General features: G+C 37.2%; 1 protein-coding gene across 1 annotated transcript in view; it reads left to right on the forward strand.

The window, feature by feature from the left end:
• LOC131438915 (nose resistant to fluoxetine protein 6-like) overlaps positions 1 to 17,722 on the forward strand; it is a 30,079-nt gene extending 12,357 nt beyond the window's left edge. Inside the window, exons 2-13 of the mRNA XM_058609310.1 lie at positions 576 to 721; positions 802 to 1,111; positions 1,176 to 1,322; positions 1,382 to 1,575; positions 1,722 to 1,891; positions 5,721 to 5,889; positions 6,005 to 6,198; positions 6,308 to 6,458; positions 17,008 to 17,194; positions 17,251 to 17,393; positions 17,459 to 17,573; positions 17,640 to 17,722. Of these exons, the coding sequence (XP_058465293.1) occupies positions 576 to 721; positions 802 to 1,111; positions 1,176 to 1,322; positions 1,382 to 1,575; positions 1,722 to 1,891; positions 5,721 to 5,889; positions 6,005 to 6,198; positions 6,308 to 6,458; positions 17,008 to 17,194; positions 17,251 to 17,393; positions 17,459 to 17,573; positions 17,640 to 17,722 (2,009 nt within the window). The remainder of the gene's footprint in view (positions 1 to 575; positions 722 to 801; positions 1,112 to 1,175; positions 1,323 to 1,381; positions 1,576 to 1,721; positions 1,892 to 5,720; positions 5,890 to 6,004; positions 6,199 to 6,307; positions 6,459 to 17,007; positions 17,195 to 17,250; positions 17,394 to 17,458; positions 17,574 to 17,639) is intronic.
• The last annotated feature ends 4,393 nt before the right edge of the window (positions 17,723 to 22,115 follow it).

Below are 22,115 nucleotides of genomic sequence, written 5' to 3' on the forward strand. Positions count from 1 at the left end.
GTGATGTAATGTTACCTTTCTCATATTACTCATACTATTATAAATTTTAGTGTAGAGTTCTAAAAACAACAAGTCATTAAATATAAACAGAAAAGTTTGTTTTAATTTAATTTAGCAAAATCTACAAATCAAAACACCGTACAGTTCCGAAATCGAAAGTATTATCCACAACGAATCCATGGTAAGACCTTATCCTGTGAATCTATAAGTTTGTGAAAATCGATTTGGCCATCTTGAAGAAAAGTGAGTGAGTACTTTTTGCAATTTTTAGGCCACTACTTCCAATACTTCCGAAATCTAGTTTTGAGAACCGGAATAGCCGTAATTGGTTCGTATGACCAGCAACAAATATGACCCACAAATTGGAACAGTTTTGAACCTAGTTAAAAAGAATTTTTCCCCTTTTCACTTTGTCGCTTCAGGTGGCGATACAACTTATTTAACGCTTAACCATCTCTATGAGTAAGATACAAAGCTTATGAGATTCTAGATATTTGTATATTTTATGGAACGTATTGCAACATAGCGAAGTAACCATATTATTGAAGAATAATTTTCACATTTTATTACGGAAGTGACCGAATACTACCAGCTGCCAAAAATGTACAAATACGATGACTACGATCAGTGTATGCGGGAGTTTGATGTCAAAGCGGTATACTGTCTTGTGGACACCACAATTAAGCCGAATTCCACGGCTACGATCTGGCCACTGATTCAGGTTGGTATATTGTTTGATTCTGTGTACACTTCGGACAGTGAATTTTCATTTCACGAATTTCATCTGCCTATTGCGCGCAGAAATTTTCCAACGATTCCAAACGAAGCTTCCGCCATGACCGGCTGCAACGTGGGCTCTGCATGAACTGGTGCAGCAAAATGATGGCAAAGTACGACCGGGGAACGCAGATGAAATACTATTTGCCCGGTTTCAACGAATCCAGCGAGATAACGTTCGATCCGAATACTTTTCGGCAAGCATTGCAGTGGCGCCAGAAGTACAGGAAGTTGGCAAATCAGTGTGTAAATTTCGAACTCAAACGTCAATTCTCGATCATGGGCCATTCAATGGTGGAGTACTGCGTGACAAATCGCGAACAGGAATCGGTAGGTGAGTCCGAACTTAAAAACATAAAATTCTGATTACTCTATTGAGCTTTTCGTTTGGGCCATAGATTTTCTGGATGCTATCTTCCTAGTGGTTCTTGGTTCGATCATTCTGCTGATCAGCCTTTCCTCATTCTACGATTACAGACTCAAAAAGAAACATGTTTTCGATACGACCAGTAGAGATTATTATCGGAAACCTGTGCAAAGAGGGTGTAAGTGTGTTACAAGAGGTTTGTATACCATCATATTTGACCACATTTTCATGTTTCAGTGACCCAAAAACTAGTGGCATTCTCGCTTCCACGGAACTGGCAAATTCTGACAGCGAAACGACGATCAACACTGAGCAAAGATCTTCGTTTTCTCCAGGGCGCTCGATTTCTTGTAATGTATCTAGTGATCGCCGGCCACTGCATGGTATTTAACTGCATTTTTCCTCTCCACAATCCGGAATATGTTGAATTTGTAAGTATAATAATGGGGGTCGGCTGAGCCAGACAAGTACCTTATATTGTGCCATCAATTAGAAGCAAAATGATTTATAACGTTCGCTAATAAAGTCCCGTTTTTCATGGAAAATACCAACCCTATCCCTGTGGCTCGATGTAAAGAACTATCGCAGGATGATTACCATGCTGCTTTTCAACGGTCTCACGGTGATACAGACCTATTTCACAATCAGCGGATTTCTGTTGGCAGTGCAATTCGCGGATTACAGCGAGAAAAAGAAATCATTTACGACGAAAGACTTTTTTGCGAGTATACTCTATCGATATTTAAGGTATGCCTGTAAACAGTTTTAAAAAATTCTGTTGCTCACGATTTATTTAACCCGTTATAAGCCGGTGGTTTAGAAATGTGAATCAAATGAACTGATATCATCAGTTCCATTATATTATGTGTTAAAGATTATGAGAAACGAAAAACCACTGTGAGGAATCTTTTCTAAACGAAATTGATTGAAATTGGTACACACAAATCATCACATTTTACATTGTTTTACATATTATTTGGATTCTTTTATAGATATAATTTTTTTATAGTATCTGCTAACGTTTTTTCACAACATATAGCTATTAACACATAATTCGACCAAAATATACAAAGCAATATATGACTTACTTTTGCACTGCCATTTCTAGTAGTAGGTCAAGGGCCGAGGATCAGAATACAATAAAATTTATGATATCGGTTAATCCATATACAGGGTGTCCCACGAAAAATTTCGAATTTAAAAATGCAATAATAAACAAAATCGGTTCGATAGATTTCAATGACTATACATTTATTTGAAAGGTTGATTAATGAAAAATTTATTAAAAATAATTTCGTTCAAATGATACCCTCGGCCGGCTTGGCAGTAGCCAATACGATCCACCCAATTTTTGAGTACATTTCAAATTGTTTCTGACCGTATGTCATCATCAGCAACTTGAATTTTGTCTACAATTGTTTCTGGATGGTTGGCGTAACATTTATCTTTAACCGCTCCCAAAAGAAAATAATCGCAGATTCTCGGAGGCCAATCCATATCACCTTTTCTGCTGATTATTCGATTTTCTAAGATTGCTCGCCGAACATCGATTGTTTCTTTGTCTGTGTGGTACGTAGCGCCGTCCTGTTGAAAGAAAACATTTTTCATAAATAAATTTCATTAATCAATCTTTCGAATAAATGTATAATTATTCAAATCTATCAAACCGCTTTTTTAATATTGCATTTTTAAATTCGACATATTTCGTGGGACACCCTGTACAAGAAAAACGAGCGTGAATGAGTTTTGACGTTTACGTCACTTGTGCCATTATATCACCGGAACCGTAAGTGACAGCCATTTGAACTTTAAACCTGTTTAATGAATCAACAGTAGTTTACTAACGAGCCTAACTTTGTTGAAATCGGTTCAGTCATTTACAAGAAAAATTAAAGGTTACGTAACTTATGCCAGTACATATCAGAAGAGATAACCATATGATCTTCGAACTTGATCAATGGCTCAATAGTAGCTTTCAAACGAGCCTAATTTTGGTGATATTGATTCAGTCACCTTGAAGAAAATTAAGAGGGAAAAACTTCGTTAAAGGTGCTCGCATATACACACACATATATACATTTCCCAATCTCATCGAGCTGAGTCGAATGGAATTTTATCGTTCGTGTTGTGTTTTCTCCATCCACGTTGCACGTATTGCACGTGTTGTACCTATTGTCATTCTATATGGCGATTTGAGAACTTTGACACTCATCGCCCTGTAACTGCGGATCCCGGATTGCGGAACCGGAGGTTGGATCCGGATGAAATTTAAAATTCAGATCACTACTTCCGGTGCTTTCGGAACGGGAAAAAGGGGGGGACCAGTAGTGCCGAATGAAGTTTTTATGCCCACAAACTAACAAGCTCTGCAAACTAGAGGAATTCATCAGACAGTTTTATGGGATTTGTACCTATTTTTGACCATCGTTCGTGAAAAAATACTGATGAAATTGATAATTTTCCATTCATCACGCTTTAGTTCCGGAACCGGAAGTCAGATCCGGATAAAACTGTTGTACAAATTTTTAGAGAACTATAAGATCTTTCATTTGTGATAATCGGTGGAGCCGTTTCAGAGAAAATTGAGTGCGCACTTTTTCTCTAATTTTCACATATTACCATGTAACTCTGGAACCGGAAGTCGGATCCAAATGAAATTCAACAGCAGACTCTGGGACTATAAGACCTTTTATTTGAATCTTAGTTTGTGAAAATCATCGGTTCAGCCATCTCGGAAGAAAGTGAATGCATATTTTTTCCATTTTTTGAGTATATATCAGCCTATATCTCCGGAATCGGAGGTCGGATCGAGATGAAATGGGACCATGAGACCTTTTATTTGAATGGGACCATGGGACCTTTTATTTGAATCTTAGTTCGTGAAAATCGCTTCAGCCATCTCTGAAAAGTGAGTGCATATTTTTTTACATACATACACACACACAGACATCGTGTCGTCGAGCTGAGTCGAATACGAATAAAACTGGCACGAATTGATAGTTGATCGGTTATGTGAATTGCGAAACTTTTCTTCTTTTCACTACTAGAATTTTAAACGCTTTTTGACGTCGATTATCTCATTTCGAATTTGCATATTTCATTGAAAGAAACTATCAAGACGCTGTACAGGACTCATTTCTGCCTTTTAGAAGGACCAAATTGTGGAATTTTCTACAATATTTAGCACAGTTCGGAACGTTTTTCTCGAACGATTTTCGCACAGTGAAAAGTGCACGAGGCAAATCATATTATTTTTGATTTTCACTAAACTGATTATTTTTACCTTCGATTTGCAAAGAAGTAATCTTAATAGTTCTTAAGATAACATTTAGAGCCATTAGAACGGCTGATTTTATATAATGTTGTCCACTTTTCGTTTCTCGTTTTCTTTCTCTCCAATGCAAACGACCAGCAGCTGATTCAATCGTTCTTGCTTGAATTAAAACTAGCTTTGCGAACAAACCGCAACACATCCGCTCGCAGTGCCAAATGATGCGAAACTTGTTTAATGCGTCTTCTCGCCTTGACGACCGGAAGACAAATGAGAACTACGACCTGAGCGGCTGAGGTTTTTACCCACGCAGAAGGTGCGCTCTCCGATGTCGCTGTTTGGATGCGTCCTCTCGCCCTGACGTCTGTTTCCATCCAACGCACAAGAAGCAATGATCGATTTTCGACCACGGTTCCCCTTTTATAACGTTCAGTTGAAGATATGTGCCTGACTACCTCAAAATCGTCGTCCTTGCGCGAAAAACCCAAGCGAAAGTAAAGAGTTTTCCTCGTTGTTTTCAAATTTTGAGAAAACTTTATTTTTGAGCTGTTTGTGGTTATCTCACACTGTTCAAAATATTATCCTAAATTTCTGATCATATTTTTGATGAAATAGTGAAAGAATTATGTTCCTGCCATAGATACAAGTCGAGATATTCACGATTGAGTTCTACCCATTCTTCCATATGGCTAATTTTGAAAAGGTGCCCCATAGTGAAGTAAGTCGTATTCACGACAAAAGTCGGTTTCCACAGTGTTTGCATAGCCTTTCTATCTGAGAAAGGCAAAAAGGGAAATAACGGGACGAAAATTCATTCCTCGATCTCCAAATGGTTTGTAATTTCATTGATGTAAAATGTAAATTTAAATCAAATAAAAACCTTTCGTATTTGAAAAATCCATACAATTACTTCTGATTAGCTCTGAAAGCACTTTAAATTGTTAATTTTTCGTAGAAATATTTAAATTTCTTTATCTATTTTCATGTGTTGTATTACTTGAGAGCAGAGGTAAGACGAAAACATAAATGAGAATGTCATCTTGCAAGTGATTGTATCGTTGGGATATGATTTCAATACGCGAGTTTCGACTTCCTTCTTCTTAAAGCTCAGAAACTGGGTTTTTTCTTATAAGTTTTTATGTAGGCATAGTCATAGTCACAAATCAAAGTGACAAAACTATTGGCATAAATATGAATATGAATATGAATACATTTTCACGATTTGACTGAAACCAATAAAAACGAGACGCATGAAGTGGACGACTAATCAGAGCGTGTTGTGCGTTCATGTTCATGAATTCTCAGATTAGCGCCACTGTACGCGTTCGTGATTCTACTGGACGCAACCTGGTTGTACAAACTTCAAGACGGACCGGTTTGGAAGCGAGTAGCGGAAACGGAACGGACCTTCTGCAGAAACAATTGGTGGGCGAATTTGCTCTTCGCAAACAACTACTTCACCGTCGATGAGCCGGTAAGCATCTTCCAACATCGATAACAAAAACAACAACGGAAAACAACAACAAAAACAACAAACCCTAACGACATAATGCCGACATCATTTACTCACATCACTCTTTCGTTTGCAGTGTCTACAGCAGGGATGGTATCTCGCAACCGACTTCCAGCTGTTCATCCTTGGCCTTGTGCTGCTCGCTTTCGTCCGACGTTTCCCCAAACTGCGCAGACCCACCATGGTCATTGCCATCGCTTTCGCTTACATTTCACCAGCCCTAGTTGCGTATTTCAATCACTTCGAAGGGGTGGTCATGATACGGCCGGAGTAAATAGTGATTTTGTTTTTTTGTTTGTTTCATTGTCATTTCCCTTATAGATTTATAGCGATATTTCTAATGGTGTCTTCGTTTCCGCGTTTTTTTTTATTATTTCAGAGCATTGAAGTACGTTCTTTGGTACGATGAGAACTATCGCAAGATGTACATTCCGATGCATACGAATTATGGCAGCTACTTGGCCGGAATAATTGCCGGTTTGACGTATCGTAAGCTGAAGTATGCTGATTTCGATGTCCGGAAGAGTAAGGTAAATCCAACAACTAGAATGAAACTATTTTCTGTTTCAATTGTAACATAAATTACGACCTCAACTGATGCCCAGGGATCTCAGTTGTTCGAAATTTCTGGGTTGGGTGACGATACAAATTTGTACAGATCTGTGCCAAGTGGTAAATCAATTGAACAGTAGTCTACAATTATTGTCAACAAAGTTTTTTGCCAAACGATTAGTGCTCAAAATTTTGTTCACTTTCAAAGTCTATTCGCACTATTCCGGGACGTTTTTTTCCTCACTGACTGGCGATGACTGAGCTGCCGGCGTGTGCATGTATTGAAATGCCGGATCCAGCATAAAATCCATTTGGTTGCCACCGATATTCCTCGCCGAGTTTTTCCCGGTGCCGACGGTGCGAAAATGATAGAATATCCTTTAATTTTAGCTCCTCATACACAGACTCAACCATGTATGGAGAACCAAAAACCCGGATACGTAGTTGCGTCAATGCGGGACTACTCAGTACGCTGAATAGTAGCCATGTGATAATTGAGTTTGCAATGTCCAGTTAGAGCTCTGACCAGAATACTGCAATGATGCTTGGAAAAATGCAGTAGACACTTTGACATTTTCAGATTCAAATCTGGTGAAAATATATTTTTGCCTTAGCGCAAGTTTTCAAGCTGCGCCAGTTGCTGGCATGTTTGGATGCAGCCCAAGAACAAATCTTGTGCTTTATCCAACTATTTGAGAGGGGTAAAGCTGGTTCAGGACCAACGAAATTATTCAGTGCACCAGCTCTAGCCAACTCATCAGCCCAGTAATAACAAAATGACCGGGTACCCATAAGAAGTAAACAGCATTTGAAATGCTGAGGTCTTCAATTTCTGTTTGACAAGCGATCACTAGATTCGACCGTGAATCATTCGAACTGAGTGCTTTTAAAGCTGCCTGACTGTCGGAACAAAAATAAATTCGTTTACCACAGATTCTTTGCTGAAGTGCCGATTGTATTCCACAGAAAATCGCGTAGATTTCTGCTTGGAACACAGTACAGTATCTACCAAGTGAATGAGCCTGCTCTAGCCTCATTTCACGACAGTAGACATCAGCACAAGCACGACCATTCAACAGACGTGTGGCGTGTTTTCTCACAGCTGATCACATTACGACGGCTAAATCCTATTAATTGAAATTCAAGTCGCTGGAGCAGCCACCAAATTATTCAGATTCAGACTTCAGCGATTATTTTCGATTTTCAGATTAAAAAAACCTATTATTTCGGAACCGGAAGTCAGATCCAGATTTCAATATAATTTCAGCTATTTCAATATTTGATTGAATTAACTTTACTGCAATATAACTTCAGCTAATTCAATATTTAATTCAGCTGGTTCAATATATTGCAATATTCAAATATCAGTGGTGTAAAAAAATGAAATATTACACGGCATGTAAATCAATAGTACTATAAAAAGAACATCAGTTGAATACAAAATTCTTCTGAAAACCAGCATCGACTTAAAACTAAATTGAAATGAATTAATTTTTCTATGAATATGACTGCATATTTAATTTACTGATACGGATTTGAACTGATTTTCAATACAAATTCATTCAGATTGTTCCGGTTAGTGAAGTAGAAAAGCGTGACTCAACGCTTACGTCGCACATTCGACAACATTCTAGAAACCAAAAGTATTACATTTGAACTTGATCGGGGCTACCAGGTTTTGTATAAAGTCGTTTGGCATAACGCCTTCTGACATAACGCCGTTTGGCATAATGGTTATTTGGCATCACAAATCAACAGGCTGCTTAATATTATTTGTATAAATTACTGCGATTTTGAAAGGTCTAATGTGGCTACGCCTCATCGTTTCTAATGACCTTTGGCTAATCCAGGCAAACGCCCGCAACTAGACAGAGGTGATTTCTGCGGAGACGCTGCCCTCAGCAGCGGCCAGCGCTCCCGACGGTGCATTCGCGGCCCTCGGCCGTCTCGACATTAATCATCTATGACGAACAGAATATTGTACTAGCACTAAGTGAGTTGCTTATTTAAAATGATAGTGTGCTATTTACTACAGAATTTTGAATCTGAAAATAAAATCTAATTCACCTAATATTATCGAATTATTTGGACCGAATATGAAATTCACACATTTCATTTGAGTTTTTCTTGCAAAGCATCACTCGATGGAAACTCAAACAAAATTTTACATTAGATTAAAGTCCAACTATTATTATGACAAATGGCATTACACCAAATGACCATTATGCCAAATAACCATTATGTCAAACGGCGTTATGCCAAACGGAATTACGCCAAATAACCTTATGTCAAACGAGACTTCCTGAAAAAATGTGGATTAAAAAAAACGCGTTTCGTCGCATACATCACACATATCATTATAGCTAGCTTTCAAACGAGCCCAAGTTTTTTTAAATCATATGACATAAAACCGTTTGGCATACCGCCGTATGGTATAAAGCCATTTGGCATAATAGTCATTTGGCATAATAGTTATTTGGTATAATGACTAGTTGGCGTAATGGTCATTTGGCATAATGCCATTTGTCATAATAATTATTAGACTCGTAACATTTTGATCTAATGTGAAATTTCGTTTGTGTTTCAGGTGAAATAGCATTAATATTTTTGGAAACTCTATAGTAAATAGCTTACTATCATTTTATATAAGCAACTCACTCAGTGCTGGCACAATATTCTGTTCGACGTAGATGACTCGGAGATAGGTCGAACAGCAGGTTATCAAAAACTATCAAAACGATCAGCATGTTGATCAGTTATGTCAAACGCCTACCGCAATACCAAAGATTTGTAAATTTTATACCAAAAGACTGCTATGCAAAATGACTGTTATGCCAAATGACCTTATTTCCATCGAGCCTATTAGTCTTGGTATTACATTCCTGTAGTGGAATTTGACCTTCTGTTTCAACAGACTTCGCAGCCGATTCAGAGTGTACAGAACCAATGCATGGCTTGTGCTACGATTCTACTGACACTACGAATCCTTCCAGGTCGTGGCTTGAACATAGGACAACTGGTTTGTGAGAATAGCGCCCTATGCATTGAACCGCCAACCCGGGACAAATTCCCATCGAGCTTATGCCAAATAGCAGACCGAATTGAATAATTTTTAACATTTTCTCACAATATGCAAATTTGTAAATATTTAGATTCTTACTAATTTGATGTTTTATTGATTATTGAATCAAAAGCAATTAAAATTTAACAATGTTGGACATTTTCGACGACCGTAGGGCGGTGCTATTTGGAAAATTTTGATTATTGTCGATTCAATGTTCTATTAGTTGGTGAGTCAATAGCAGTTGCAATTGGATCATGTTGGACATTTCCAGCGAGCGTAGCATGGTCCTATTTGAAAAATGTTAGTATTTGAATTTGCAGATACGATGCTTTATTGATTGGTAAATGAATTAAATTCGAATAGGATAATTTTGGACATTTTCAGTAGGCGTAGAGTGGCCTAATATAAAAATATGAGAAAATTTTACCTTTTGCTAATTCAATGGTTAATTGATAGCAATTGGACAATTAGAATTTTAAGCATTTTGTTCGGTGGTAAACCAACTTTATATGAGAAATTGTGAATTGTTTTGGCCAATTGGAAGCTGTACACTGAAGTCTTTTTATGCGAGTTGACGTATCGCATAAAAAAACCGCATATCTTTGAAAATTCGCATAAAAAACCGCAAAACCGCATTACTCTGAAACTTCGCATGAAAAAAACCGCAAAACTCTGAAAATTCGCATAAAAAAAAAGAATTATTCAGAAAATCACTTAAAAAGTTATAGACTGATAATTTGTTTAAAAAATCACATGACTTTAAAAATTCGCATGAAAAACCAACAAAACATCCATAACTCTGAAAAAATCGCATAAAAAACCGCATAAATCTGAAAATTGGCATAAAAAAACCACATAACTCTGAAAAATTTCATTAAAAAAAACCGCATAAAAAATGACCGCTGTAGGTAGACACGTCATCGAATCTCAACTGATCTTCTACGATGGTCTGCAAACTGAGTGGTTTGGAACAAATTGCTTCGCCGAACAGCAAGCGAACATTACCGTAAACCGAAAGAAAAGCTTTTGCATATTTTTGCTAGGGAAAAAATTCTGAACAAATAAGTACAAAGAATCGGTGTTCGGTTTCCACCTCACCACAACTGGCATGGAATTGGAAATAGTATAAAAACTACAATTTTCTATATTAGGCCATCTAGCGCTCGCTGAGAATATTTAAGATTAACAAACTTTAATTTCAATTAATGCACTAGTGAATATAGCATCGAACAGACAAAAGTCAAAATGCTCACCATTTTTCATATTGAACCGCCCTAAACCACTCTCTAAAAACGTCCAAAATCATCCAATTCTACCTGCTACCGATTCGCTCATCAATTGAACACTAAAATAGCAGAAATCAAAATATTTTCAAATTTTTTAAATTAAACCCCCCACGATCGCTGAAAATCTCATTTGAACTGCTATTGATTCATCATTCAATAGAGCATCGAATTGACATTAGTCAAAAATTTTACAATTTTACAGGTAGAACCACCCTTTGGTCCCTGAAAATGTCAAAAATTAATAATTTGTAATTGTTATTTATTTACTGTTAAATGAAACATGGAATCAGCAATGGCAAAATATTCACAACGCACCGAAAATGCCCGAAATTATTCAATTCGAACAGCTATTGATCCAACAATCAACAGATCATCGGATTGGTATTAGTTTGTTTTCAAATAGAAACACTTTATGGTGGCAGAGAATGTTCAAAGGTTTTTTTACTTATGCCTGAAATTACTCAATTTTATTTGCTATTGATTCACCAATTTATTAAACATCGAATTAGCAAAAGTAAAAAAAAATCTTTTTATCTTATTCAGCCACGTTCACTGAAATTGTCCAAATTATAGTCAAAAAGTTTACAAATTTTGCGTATTGAGCCACCATACGCTCGCTGGAAATGTTCCAAATTGTTTAATTCTAATTGTTATTGATTCCATAACCAAAAACCATAAAATTTGCAAAAGATAAAAAAATTACTATTATCCATATCCACCCTACGCGTACTAATAATGTCCAAAATGGGGGCGGCCCGTTTGGCATAAGGTCATTTGGCATAATACCGTTTGGCATAATACCGGTTGGCATAACGCTATTTGGCATAATGGTCTTTTGGCATAATAGTCTTTGGTATAATGCCATTTGTCATAACAATAATTGGATTTGTAAATTTTCGTTTGCGTTTCGATCGAGTGATGTTGTGTAAGGAAAACTCTAACGAAATATGTGAATTTTATATTCGGTCCAAATATTTCGATAATATTAGGTGAAATAGCATTCCTACATATTTTTTATATTTAAATTTCTGTAGTTAATAGCACACCATCATTTTATACAAGCAACTCACTTAGTGCTAGGACAATATTCTGCTGATTCAGGTCCTAGGACAGTTGCGGGCGTTTGCCCGGATTACCCAAAGCTAGGAGCTATCCCTTATTTAAGTTCGAACGAGCGGAAGCGAGGTCGGACAGCAGGTCATTAAAAACGATGAGGCGTACCTTTCAAAATTGCAGTAAATTAGAACAATTTCTATTAAGCAGCACGTTCATCTGTTATGCCAAATGACTGTTATGCCAAATGACCATTATGCCAAAAACCATTATGCCAAATAACCATTATGCCAAATGTCGTTATGCCAAATGACCATTATGCCAAACGGCTTTATGCCAAACGTGGTAGCCCCGTCCAAAATAATACCGTTTATATTGCTATTGATCGATTTATCAATCGAGCAAAACAATTTTTATTTTGTGCTGATCACGTATGCATTGATAATTTCAAAATCAGATTGCGTGAACTGAAATCAACAAAGCATCGTATCGAACGCAGTTTACTCCACCCTCGCCGATGATCCGCCAACCGAATGGTTCGAAACATATTGCTTCGCCAAACAACGAGCACAGAACACCTTCGCATTAACCGAGGGAATAGTTTTCGAACCTATCGTACGCTTACGCTCGATGAACATTTTTGAGTAAATTTGCAGAAGCATCGGCGTTCGGTTCGCAATATACCACCACTGCTCATGGCACCACCCCACAGTGGTATGAATTGACGTGAACTTAATTCTCTAGCTGTTAAACCGTTGATTCGATATACATAGTTCCTCTGGAGAACTCATTCACAAAAATACACCACAACTCATTCACAATAAAAAATGTGTAAAGCCTACTACGATGAAAGTTCATTTCAACAACTTTTTTCCCTTAAGAGATAAGAAAACGATGTCTTCTACAAAGTTTTAGAACTTCTAACGAGAAAAACCTTTGCCGAAGAGGCTATAGGTCTAACGCAAAAAGTTTCGGATATATGAAGCATTCTCGTTTGAAACCACCTAAAATCAATTTTTTGTACATAACTTTTTTCGCAATCATTTTCAGTGTCTGCTATGTTCGAGACAATTACTAAAAACGTAAAATTACACAATTTTGTTGTAAACTGTGCACGGTTTGGCATTTTCCCTGAATAGTTATTTAACATTTAAACTTTTATATATACTAACTTTAACTACTAATAGGAAGCAGGGCCGCAGACCAAAAGGCACATACATATACTTTTTGGAAAGCTCAAATCAAGTAATATAAAGTTACGAAGTGTGTAGGGTGACCTTTTTAAATTGTGTGAATGAGACAACAAAATATAGAGAGCTTTTTTGACAATTTTCTTAGCAAAAACATTTACTAAAACGACTATTTTTGGTTTATCAAATAAAGGTTTGTAGGAAATATTCAAAAATTGGAATCGGTCGTTAGTATAGCTTTGGTGCAATGGTGTTATGATTGAATATAATTTCATGATGCATTCTTGTATGCAATTGATCAAACTCAAGAAGCAGGTTAACGTTCTCATTAAATTTCGACAAGTTTTACTTATTCTTTTAATAGAATATTCCTTATCCAATCTTTTAATTCCAATCCAATTCATTTCAAGGATGATATCTTACACCATTACCAACCAGTACGCATAAAAACATCGTTTAAATTTAAGTATTCTGAGATTAATTTTTATCTGTTGATATGTGTAAGTGTAGCCTGCTTGAAAGGCTAAATCCTTTTTGTAAAATCATGTCATTCTACGAAATGCGTTCTTATGAATTAAGCCATACACTGAAAAAAATAATGAAATTCACTCGATTTCTAAGTAAATAGTACTATGAAATGGACATCAGTTGAATAAAAAATTCGATTCAAACCCATTCTCGATGTAAAACTAAATTGGAATACATTAATTTCAATGAATATGACCGTTTATTTATATTGACGATTGGTTTTACTTCTACAGTATATTGAAAAATAAAGCACAGTGAAGTAACTTTATATTGAATTTCCTGCTCCAAATATGGTGTTGGTGAGAGCAGCGCTGCATATTATTTTTAAAAACACAAAAGAGTTGGTTGATAATACGAATGCTGAAGCATTTGGTCGATGATAATATAACAATGAAATGCGTGAGTGGTTCAACGTTACATACTGGCGTACACGGTAAAGTATCAAATCAAATTATGTAAATTATAAGTCTAGACATTTTTTAAAAAGAGAAATGCCTGAACTTGAGTATAAAAACGTGCACAGACTAAGAATTAAGAATAATAACCAACAAAAACAAGTTTGTTTGGTTTTAGGGAATTTGTAACTAATCTGTTGTCTTACTGCAATTCTATTACATTTTCTACTGAAGTCGGTAATATCGGGATTTTTTTTTGTGATAACGATCATTAAGACACCTATCAACATTCACTTTGAAGAGGAATTTCGAAAGACTCGGTACTCGCTGAGAGTAAGTCATAATAGTAAGCTATAGTGAAAAGTCTTCTCTTTCGTCTGGTGTTAAAACTAATGCTCTATTTTTTATACCTCGACTTCAATTTCTTTCAAAAGTTGTTGCTTAAAGGTAACTTATCGGTTGATATCACAAAAACGCGTGATATGAAGATAAACAATTTTATTAATGTACGTTTTTCCTAAGAAAATGGTCAAAAAAGTTCTCTATATTTTGTTGTCTCATTCACACAATTTAAAAAGGGCCACCCTACACACTTCGTAACTTTATATAACTTGATTTAAGCTTTCCAAAAAGTATATGTATGTGCCTTTTGGTCTGCGATTATGCTTCCTATTAGTAGTTAAAGTTAGTGTATATAAAAGTTTAAATGTTAAATAACTATTCAGGGAAAAGGCCAAACCGGGCACAGTCTTCAACAAAATTGTGTAATTTTACATTTTTAGTAATTGTCTCGAACATAGTAGACACTGAAAATAATTTATGTACAAAAAAAAGATTTTAAGTGGTGTCAAACTAAAATGCTTCATATATCAGAAACTTTTTGCGTTACACCTATAGCTTCTTCGGCAAAGCTTTTTCTCGTTAGAAGTTCTAAAACTTTGTAGAAGACATCTCTTAAGGGCTGAGGACACTACCGTAAAGTGGTAGGTTTTTTGCTATTTTCCCGTTTCAAATAAATTTTCTTGGAAACGGTGCAGAATATATAAAAACCCACCTGACAATGTCTTCGAAATTTAGTTGAGAATATTCTGTGAAATTTACAGAATGATTCATTGAGTTTAGCGGTCATGTTGTATTTTTTTTCTTACTGAAGAACTGCTGAAAATTGGAACGCTCGGAAATGCATACCTCTACTTGTTCATGGAATATCTCGGCTTTGAAGGCTTGTATCATAAAGTGGTAGGTTTTTTGCTATTTTCCCGTTTCAAATTAAATTTTCTTGGAAACGGTGCAGAATATATAAAAACCCACCTGACAATGTCTTCGAAATTTAGTTGAGAATATTCTGTGAAATTTACAGAATGATTCATTGAGTTTAGCGGTCATGTTGTATTTTTTTTCTTACTGAAGAACTGCTGAAAATTGGAACGCTCGGAAATGCATACCTCTACTTGTTCATGGAATATCTTGGCTTTGAAGGCTTGTATCATAAATCTACCGTGACAAAGTCTAGATAATTTAGTTTAGATGCGATTAGTACATAAAAACATATTCTGTGAAACAAAGTCAGTTTCAATGAATACACCACTTTTTTTTCGCTTTGGTTTCCTGATAGCATTCTGAAACAGGAGAGAGAAATAAAATTGGCTCGACAAGGCTGCCAAACATACAGACATTCAATCTTTGTGAAAGTTGAATATTTTTTCATTGTTCATTGGAATCCATGTAATGTCCAACCCATACGATAGATTAATGTGATAAAACTTCTCACCAAAATAATAAAATGTATGCTGGCAACCCGGTACAGTTTGCTCATATACGAGAGAATACAAGAGAAATACGATGCGCAAAGGGAATTGAGCGAGCCACGTGGTCGATTTAAAACTCAACACGTGGCCCTGTGTCCTCCGACCTTAAGAGAAAAAAGTTGTTGAAATGAACTTTTATCGTAGTAGGCTTTGCACATTTTTTATTGTGATGAAATCACGAGGTATATTTTTATGAATGAGTTCTCCAAAGGAACTATGCATATCGGATCAACTGTTTAACAGCTAGAGAATTAAGTTCACGTTTTTGTCGATTCAAACCACTGTGCACCCGGTGAACGACTTTCCATGTAAAGAACGGGGAAAAATAAACGATATAGCTAAAAAATTCTAAAAGTTTAAAAATTACTAGGGAAGACAAAGGGAGGGTAAAAAGTTCCAAATTTTAGTCTACGTGATTAATGAACGGTCTCTATAAAAATACTCGGAACAAATTTAAACGAAACGGTGATGTTCCATCGATATGAACGAAAGCTGATGTGTCTCGTCTAAATCAAACTTTTAGCATTTTAATCACAGTGTGCCTCGATTTACTAATATGAAAATCAAATCGGGAAATAGTAACGCAGAGATCTAAGAGCAAATTCAGTAGCTGGAAGTTTTATATGCGAGATCTATAAGAGAACTGAAACTAGAACTAACATATCTCCAGCAAGCCGTTTTAGTTTTATTTATTCGAACAGGTCTACTGTCAAATTTAAAACTGGTATACCCCGCCGTTCTATTTTTTGTATTTTTGAAACACGAGTAAAACGCTGCTGGGGCTGTCAGTTTTTCTTGTTATAATGTCCAGATTTGAATTTTATAACTGACATAAATTATCTCTAGGATCTAGAACTAGAACAATCCTGACCATGCCCTAAGAGCAAATTCAGCAGTTAAAAGTTCTATATGGAAGTTCTATAATATAACAGAAACTGAAACAAACGTGTCCCCAGCAAGCCGTTCTAGTTTTATTTATTCGACCAGTTCTTCTGTCAAATTTAAAACTGGTCTACGATGCCGTTCTATTTTTTTTGTATATTTGAAACACGAGTAAAACACTGCTGGGGCTGCCAGTTTTACTTGTGATAAAATCTAGATTTAAATTTTGTAACTGACATAAATTATGCATCTAGAACTAGAACTCTCCTGAACATGCCCTAATGCTTTGTCATATTCTGTTTTTTTTTGCGGTCTTCTCAGTTGTTTCTGCTGGCCTGGTACTGTTCGCTACCGATAGGCATTATGCTACTGCTATCCGCGTACATCTTTTATGCGTACGATTTCCAGAAGCCTGCCATTTGGATTGCTTGCTATGCTGCAGTCTCCAAAAACCTGTGGGGTTTAACATTCGGCGTTATGTGCGTGGGACTTGCATTTGGAGTGGGTTGTAAGTATTCGATCGTCGCAAATCAACTACTCTAGTTCACGAAACATTCGTTCCAGGGTTTTTCAAACGACTGCTGAATAATCCAATTTTCCGACCACTTGGAAAGATCACTTTCGCAGTATATCTTTGTCATTTGTTTGTCATACGTGCAACGCTCGGCAACATACGACAGCCGATTTTCGTCAGCGATGTTCGAATCGTAAGTGAAACACTCAGTTGAGTGATTATTTGGTATTGTGATTTTATATTCTACACTCTGTTTAGCTTGTCTCGACATCATCAACTCTCGTTTTGTCATATATTCTTGGGTTACTTCTTTGCTTAGGAATAGAAATTCCACTTTCCAATCTGCAGAAACAATTGTTTGAAAAGAAATCAGGTATTTTAGTGGCCAAAGACGTGAAGATGTATATCGACCCTAACCGTGTGCAATTTTTCGTTTCAGATATCTACTACGAAGAAAACGTAGAGCTTTCGTCGAATGGAAGAAAAACCGATACCGACAACAAAACTCATATCTCACTATAAACAATAAATATAAACTGAATTTACAGATTCAAAGCGTATTATTTCTTTTTTGTAAATTCTTCGAATCGTGACCATCTGTGTCACAAGATAATTGTTTTCCTGTTTACTGTGTTCCGAAATTCACATTGAAGCTTTAGGTTTTTTCGGTGAAAAATTATACCTCAATCAGTTTTGATTTATGTCGAAGCTTGCAGTCCGCCACACCGAGTTCATAACATTACAGCACACAACCGATGACCTCGCAACGTAGACATAATGACCGAAGGCACCAAAAATCGTCAATGCAACTCACCTCAAAAGCTGTGTAATTTACATACCTTCACCCACCATCAGAGTAAATTGAGCATATTTCATCATCAGCGACGACGTACATCGTCGCAGTAGTTTGCTTTGAAATTCTTTTTCAGTGAGAGACTGACTACTGACAGTGCGGATGCCATGCTGAAAGGTCAAAACCGTAGAAACGCAACTTTTCTATGCGAACCGAAAAAAAAGAAACGATCCCAAGTTTTGCCAAGTCCGTACCGAGCAGATAACGGGTTCGTCGTTTATTAGGAAAAAGTAATTTTTACTACTTTCGGCAGAGCGCTAATCTTGATCATTGACCGACCAAGTTCATTATACCGTTCCGGGTCGGCGCTGGAGGCGATGGCAAAGGTTTGCACACATCGCACCGGGTGGTTGCCCGACATCAGATGTGTTCATTTTGCGAAATTGGCCGATAAGTGCGCCACTTGCGGTTGAGGATGACGAAATACGCTAGCTTTCCTGTTCGCGTGCGGCCAGAGAGAGCCGAAGGTCGATCGTAGTGTTCAAATCAGTTCTTACAGGTGCTTTTATGCCCATGCGCGTTTAAAAAAAAGCACTAATTCTAAGCGGCTTGTCTTCTGCTTCTAGGTACGCATTAAGTAGGCACTGCCGAACGAATGTATTGAGACAGAGCTTCTCATTTTTTTTTTTTCATATCGCCGACTATTGCCGACCACCACGAGAGGTTCATAACAAAATGATTTTGGATTGAAAATATTTTGCTTCTGCATATAAAAATAATGATATATCCATATAAAAATAATGATGAAATTGTGAATGAAAGCAAATCAATTTGCCGAGATTTTGAACAGTGAGTTAGCTTTTACCGAAACCTTGTCATCTAATTTCTCTTTTCGGTTTTGCAAAGCATCATTTGGCCATTGCTCGTGGAGCTGGGAAATATACAAATTGTGCGAAGGAAACAGATTTTTTATTTTAGTGAAAAGATAAGTGAAATTTATTACTATGTACTTTGCATATGCTTATAAATATCTTCATATTTTCAGGTAGAAACGTTAATGAGCGTTAGAAACAATTATTTACGGCCGGGATATTTTCTTTTGGAGTTTGCTTTTCGTTTTTTGTATGCTGGATAAAATTAAACATTAGCCAATCATTCCCTTTCCCCATCTAAGCTTTTAAGATACTTATTTCATACAATTATAAAGAAAAATTCTTTTTACGTACGATTACTGATGATCCATTGATTCATGATTCATTGATTGATTTTTACTGAGAAATTCTATTTACATGTGTACACGCTTAAAACCAATTTTTGAGCTCGGTAAACTAAAATGCCGAGATGGATCGGATCGGCAAGACACAATTTTGATGATTGCTAATTAATCAATACACTGAAGTCTTTTTTATGCGAATTTACGTACCGCATAAAAAAACCGCATAACTCTGAAACTTCGCATAAAAAAAACCGCATAACTCTGAAACCTCGCATAAAAAAAACCGCAGAAGGGAAACCGCATAACTCAGAAAATTCGCATAAAAAAACGCATAACTCTGAAACTTCGCATAATAAAACCGCATAGCTCTGAAAATTCGCATAAACAAAGTCGCGTAAAAAAACCGCAAAAAAAAAGACCGCATGAAAAAAGACCTCAGTGTATTATGTTTTCCGAGATTCGTTTAGTAGATTTGTTGGTTTTTCGGCAAACTGCATCCTTTTGCCGAGCTTTCGCTGAACTGATCGGTTATTAACAATTATCCCGAAATCAGTACACCAAAACCTCCGTTTACGAACACTTTTTATACGATACCTCTTTTTACGTAACTCTTTTTACGAACCAAATCCCAAATAACGTAATCTTTTTTTACGAACCTACTTCGTAAAAAGAGGTTTTGGCGTACATAGAAAGCAATTTCCGACTCATTTATATTCCATGGAAACTACTACAATATGTATATTTTTGGAACGGGTTTAAAGAGTAGATTCCGGAAAATGGTGGTTGAAGTATTTTGGAAATCCAATATGGCGACTTCCGGTTGATTGATATTCCTTGAAATATGGGTATTTTCGGAACGGAATTGATGAGTAGATGTCAAAAAACAATGTTTGAGGTCGTTCTGAAATTCAAGATGGCGACTTCCGTTTTTTTTTATAATAAAATTTTTATTCTGGCCCTTACTTGGCCGATTGGCTTACAGTTTTGTTACTTAAAATTTTTTTTTGTTATTGGATCTCGTTGTCACCCTTTTTCTAGGGAGAGATGAGTATCCATTTCCATCCAACAAGTATCGGGGGTTACTTCGTCCGCGGCTTATCTCATCATTGCTTCATCGTCGGTGTTGTATGTAATTTCCGTTTTCTTTTCGTTTTCCTTGTTGATCGTAGTCTTGGACTCGTTGAGAGTTGCTGTAGATGCGCCTTGTTGTACATTGGCTGCAGTTTTTGGTTGGTTGGAGGGTAACTGTTAACTGCAGCTGGTGTACTTTGTTCTATAGAGGATACGTTGGATGGTTTCGTTGAAGGGGATACTTCATTGTTGTTGGTGACTGTCATAGGTGTACTGGGGTTGCTTGGGGTTGGTGTGAAGGAAGCACCGTTGTCCTTTGGTGTGGTTGTCTCCTTGTCCAGTTTATCACTCCGGCTGCTCGGCCATCCATGGAAGTTGACCATCAATGTCAACTTCCCTCTCTGAGCAGCCTAGATAGCCGTGTAGTGTCGGTAGCGGTTTCCCAACTGGCTAAGAATAACGCTACGGTCCACCTGTCCGGTGGTATAAGTCCACCAAACAGGTAAGCCGTGTGGCATCCGGCGGAATTATTTTTTACCAAGAATTGATCCACTGGTTTCCTGTTCCATGTCGTAAAAGGCCACAAAAATAGGAACTCCTAAGTCAAGGGGTATTTCCGTGCCGATGGCTGAATGTCTGCAGGAGGTTAAACATTGCAGTCGTGAACGGAATATCTTGGGTTTTTCCCTTACTGGATACACGCAATGCTTAGCAATCGACTTCTTTGTTCATCGCTTCGGCAAGCAGAGATTAGAAAGCTGAGTGTCTGTGGGTGTCCTCAAGGTGGTGTACTATCCCCACTTTTATGGAACCTAGTCGCTGATGGTTTGTTAAGGAAACTTAATAACCTTGGATTTCCGACTTATGGTTTTGCCGACGATTATCATATATTGATGACCGGTATAAGCATTAATACTCTCTATGATTTAATGCAGCAAGCCCTGCGATCTGTTGAACAATGGTGTTGTCAGGTTGGATTATCTGTAAATCCGGGCAAAACATCAATGGTGCTTTTCACTCATCGTAGGATAATTACAGGAGCTCGTCCGTTGCAGTTCTTTGGTTCAGAGGTCACTGTGGTCGATCAAGTTAAATACGTCGGGGTTATTCTTGACTCAAAACTGAATTGGTCTGCTCACATTGACTTCAGGATTGAAAGAGCTTGCATGGCTTTCGGCCAATGCAGACGAGCTTTTGGAAAATCATGGGGACTCAAACCCAGATACATTGATTGGATCTACACAACTATTGTTAGACCAATTTTAGCATATGGATGTCTTGTATGGTGGCAGATAGGAGAAGTCGCGACAGTTCAGTCAAAGCTAAATCATCTCCAAAGGATGGTCCTAATGGCGATGACAGGAGCATTCACGACAACTCCTAATGCTGCTCTAGAGGCGCTACTGTGTATTAAACCACTAGATGTGTTCCTAAAACAAGAAGCTTGTGCATACCGTCTTAGGGTTACAGGGCTTTGGAACAGTAACCCATTAGATTATGCTACCAGTCACACTCGCTTGTGGTCTCAAATGGTTACGTGGGATGAGTATTTACTCGCTCCTAGTGACCTAACTCTCACATGCAGTTTTCCTTTCAAAACATTCAATGTGAGCTATCCTCTTCGTCAGGAATGGTTGTCTGGTTGTCTGGAACGACAACTTGATGAACACATAGTTTGTTATACGGACGGTTCTCTGTTGAATGGTCGTGCTGGTGCTGGTGTCTACTGTCGTGAAATGAGGCTGAGCAGTCTCATTCACTTGGTAGATACTGTACTGTGTTCCAAGCAGAAATCTACGCAATTCTGTGTGGAGTACAATCGGCACTTCAGCAGA

Source organism: Malaya genurostris, chromosome 3, assembly GCF_030247185.1.
Source record: "Malaya genurostris strain Urasoe2022 chromosome 3, Malgen_1.1, whole genome shotgun sequence".
NCBI classification, from domain to species: domain Eukaryota; kingdom Metazoa; phylum Arthropoda; class Insecta; order Diptera; family Culicidae; genus Malaya; species Malaya genurostris.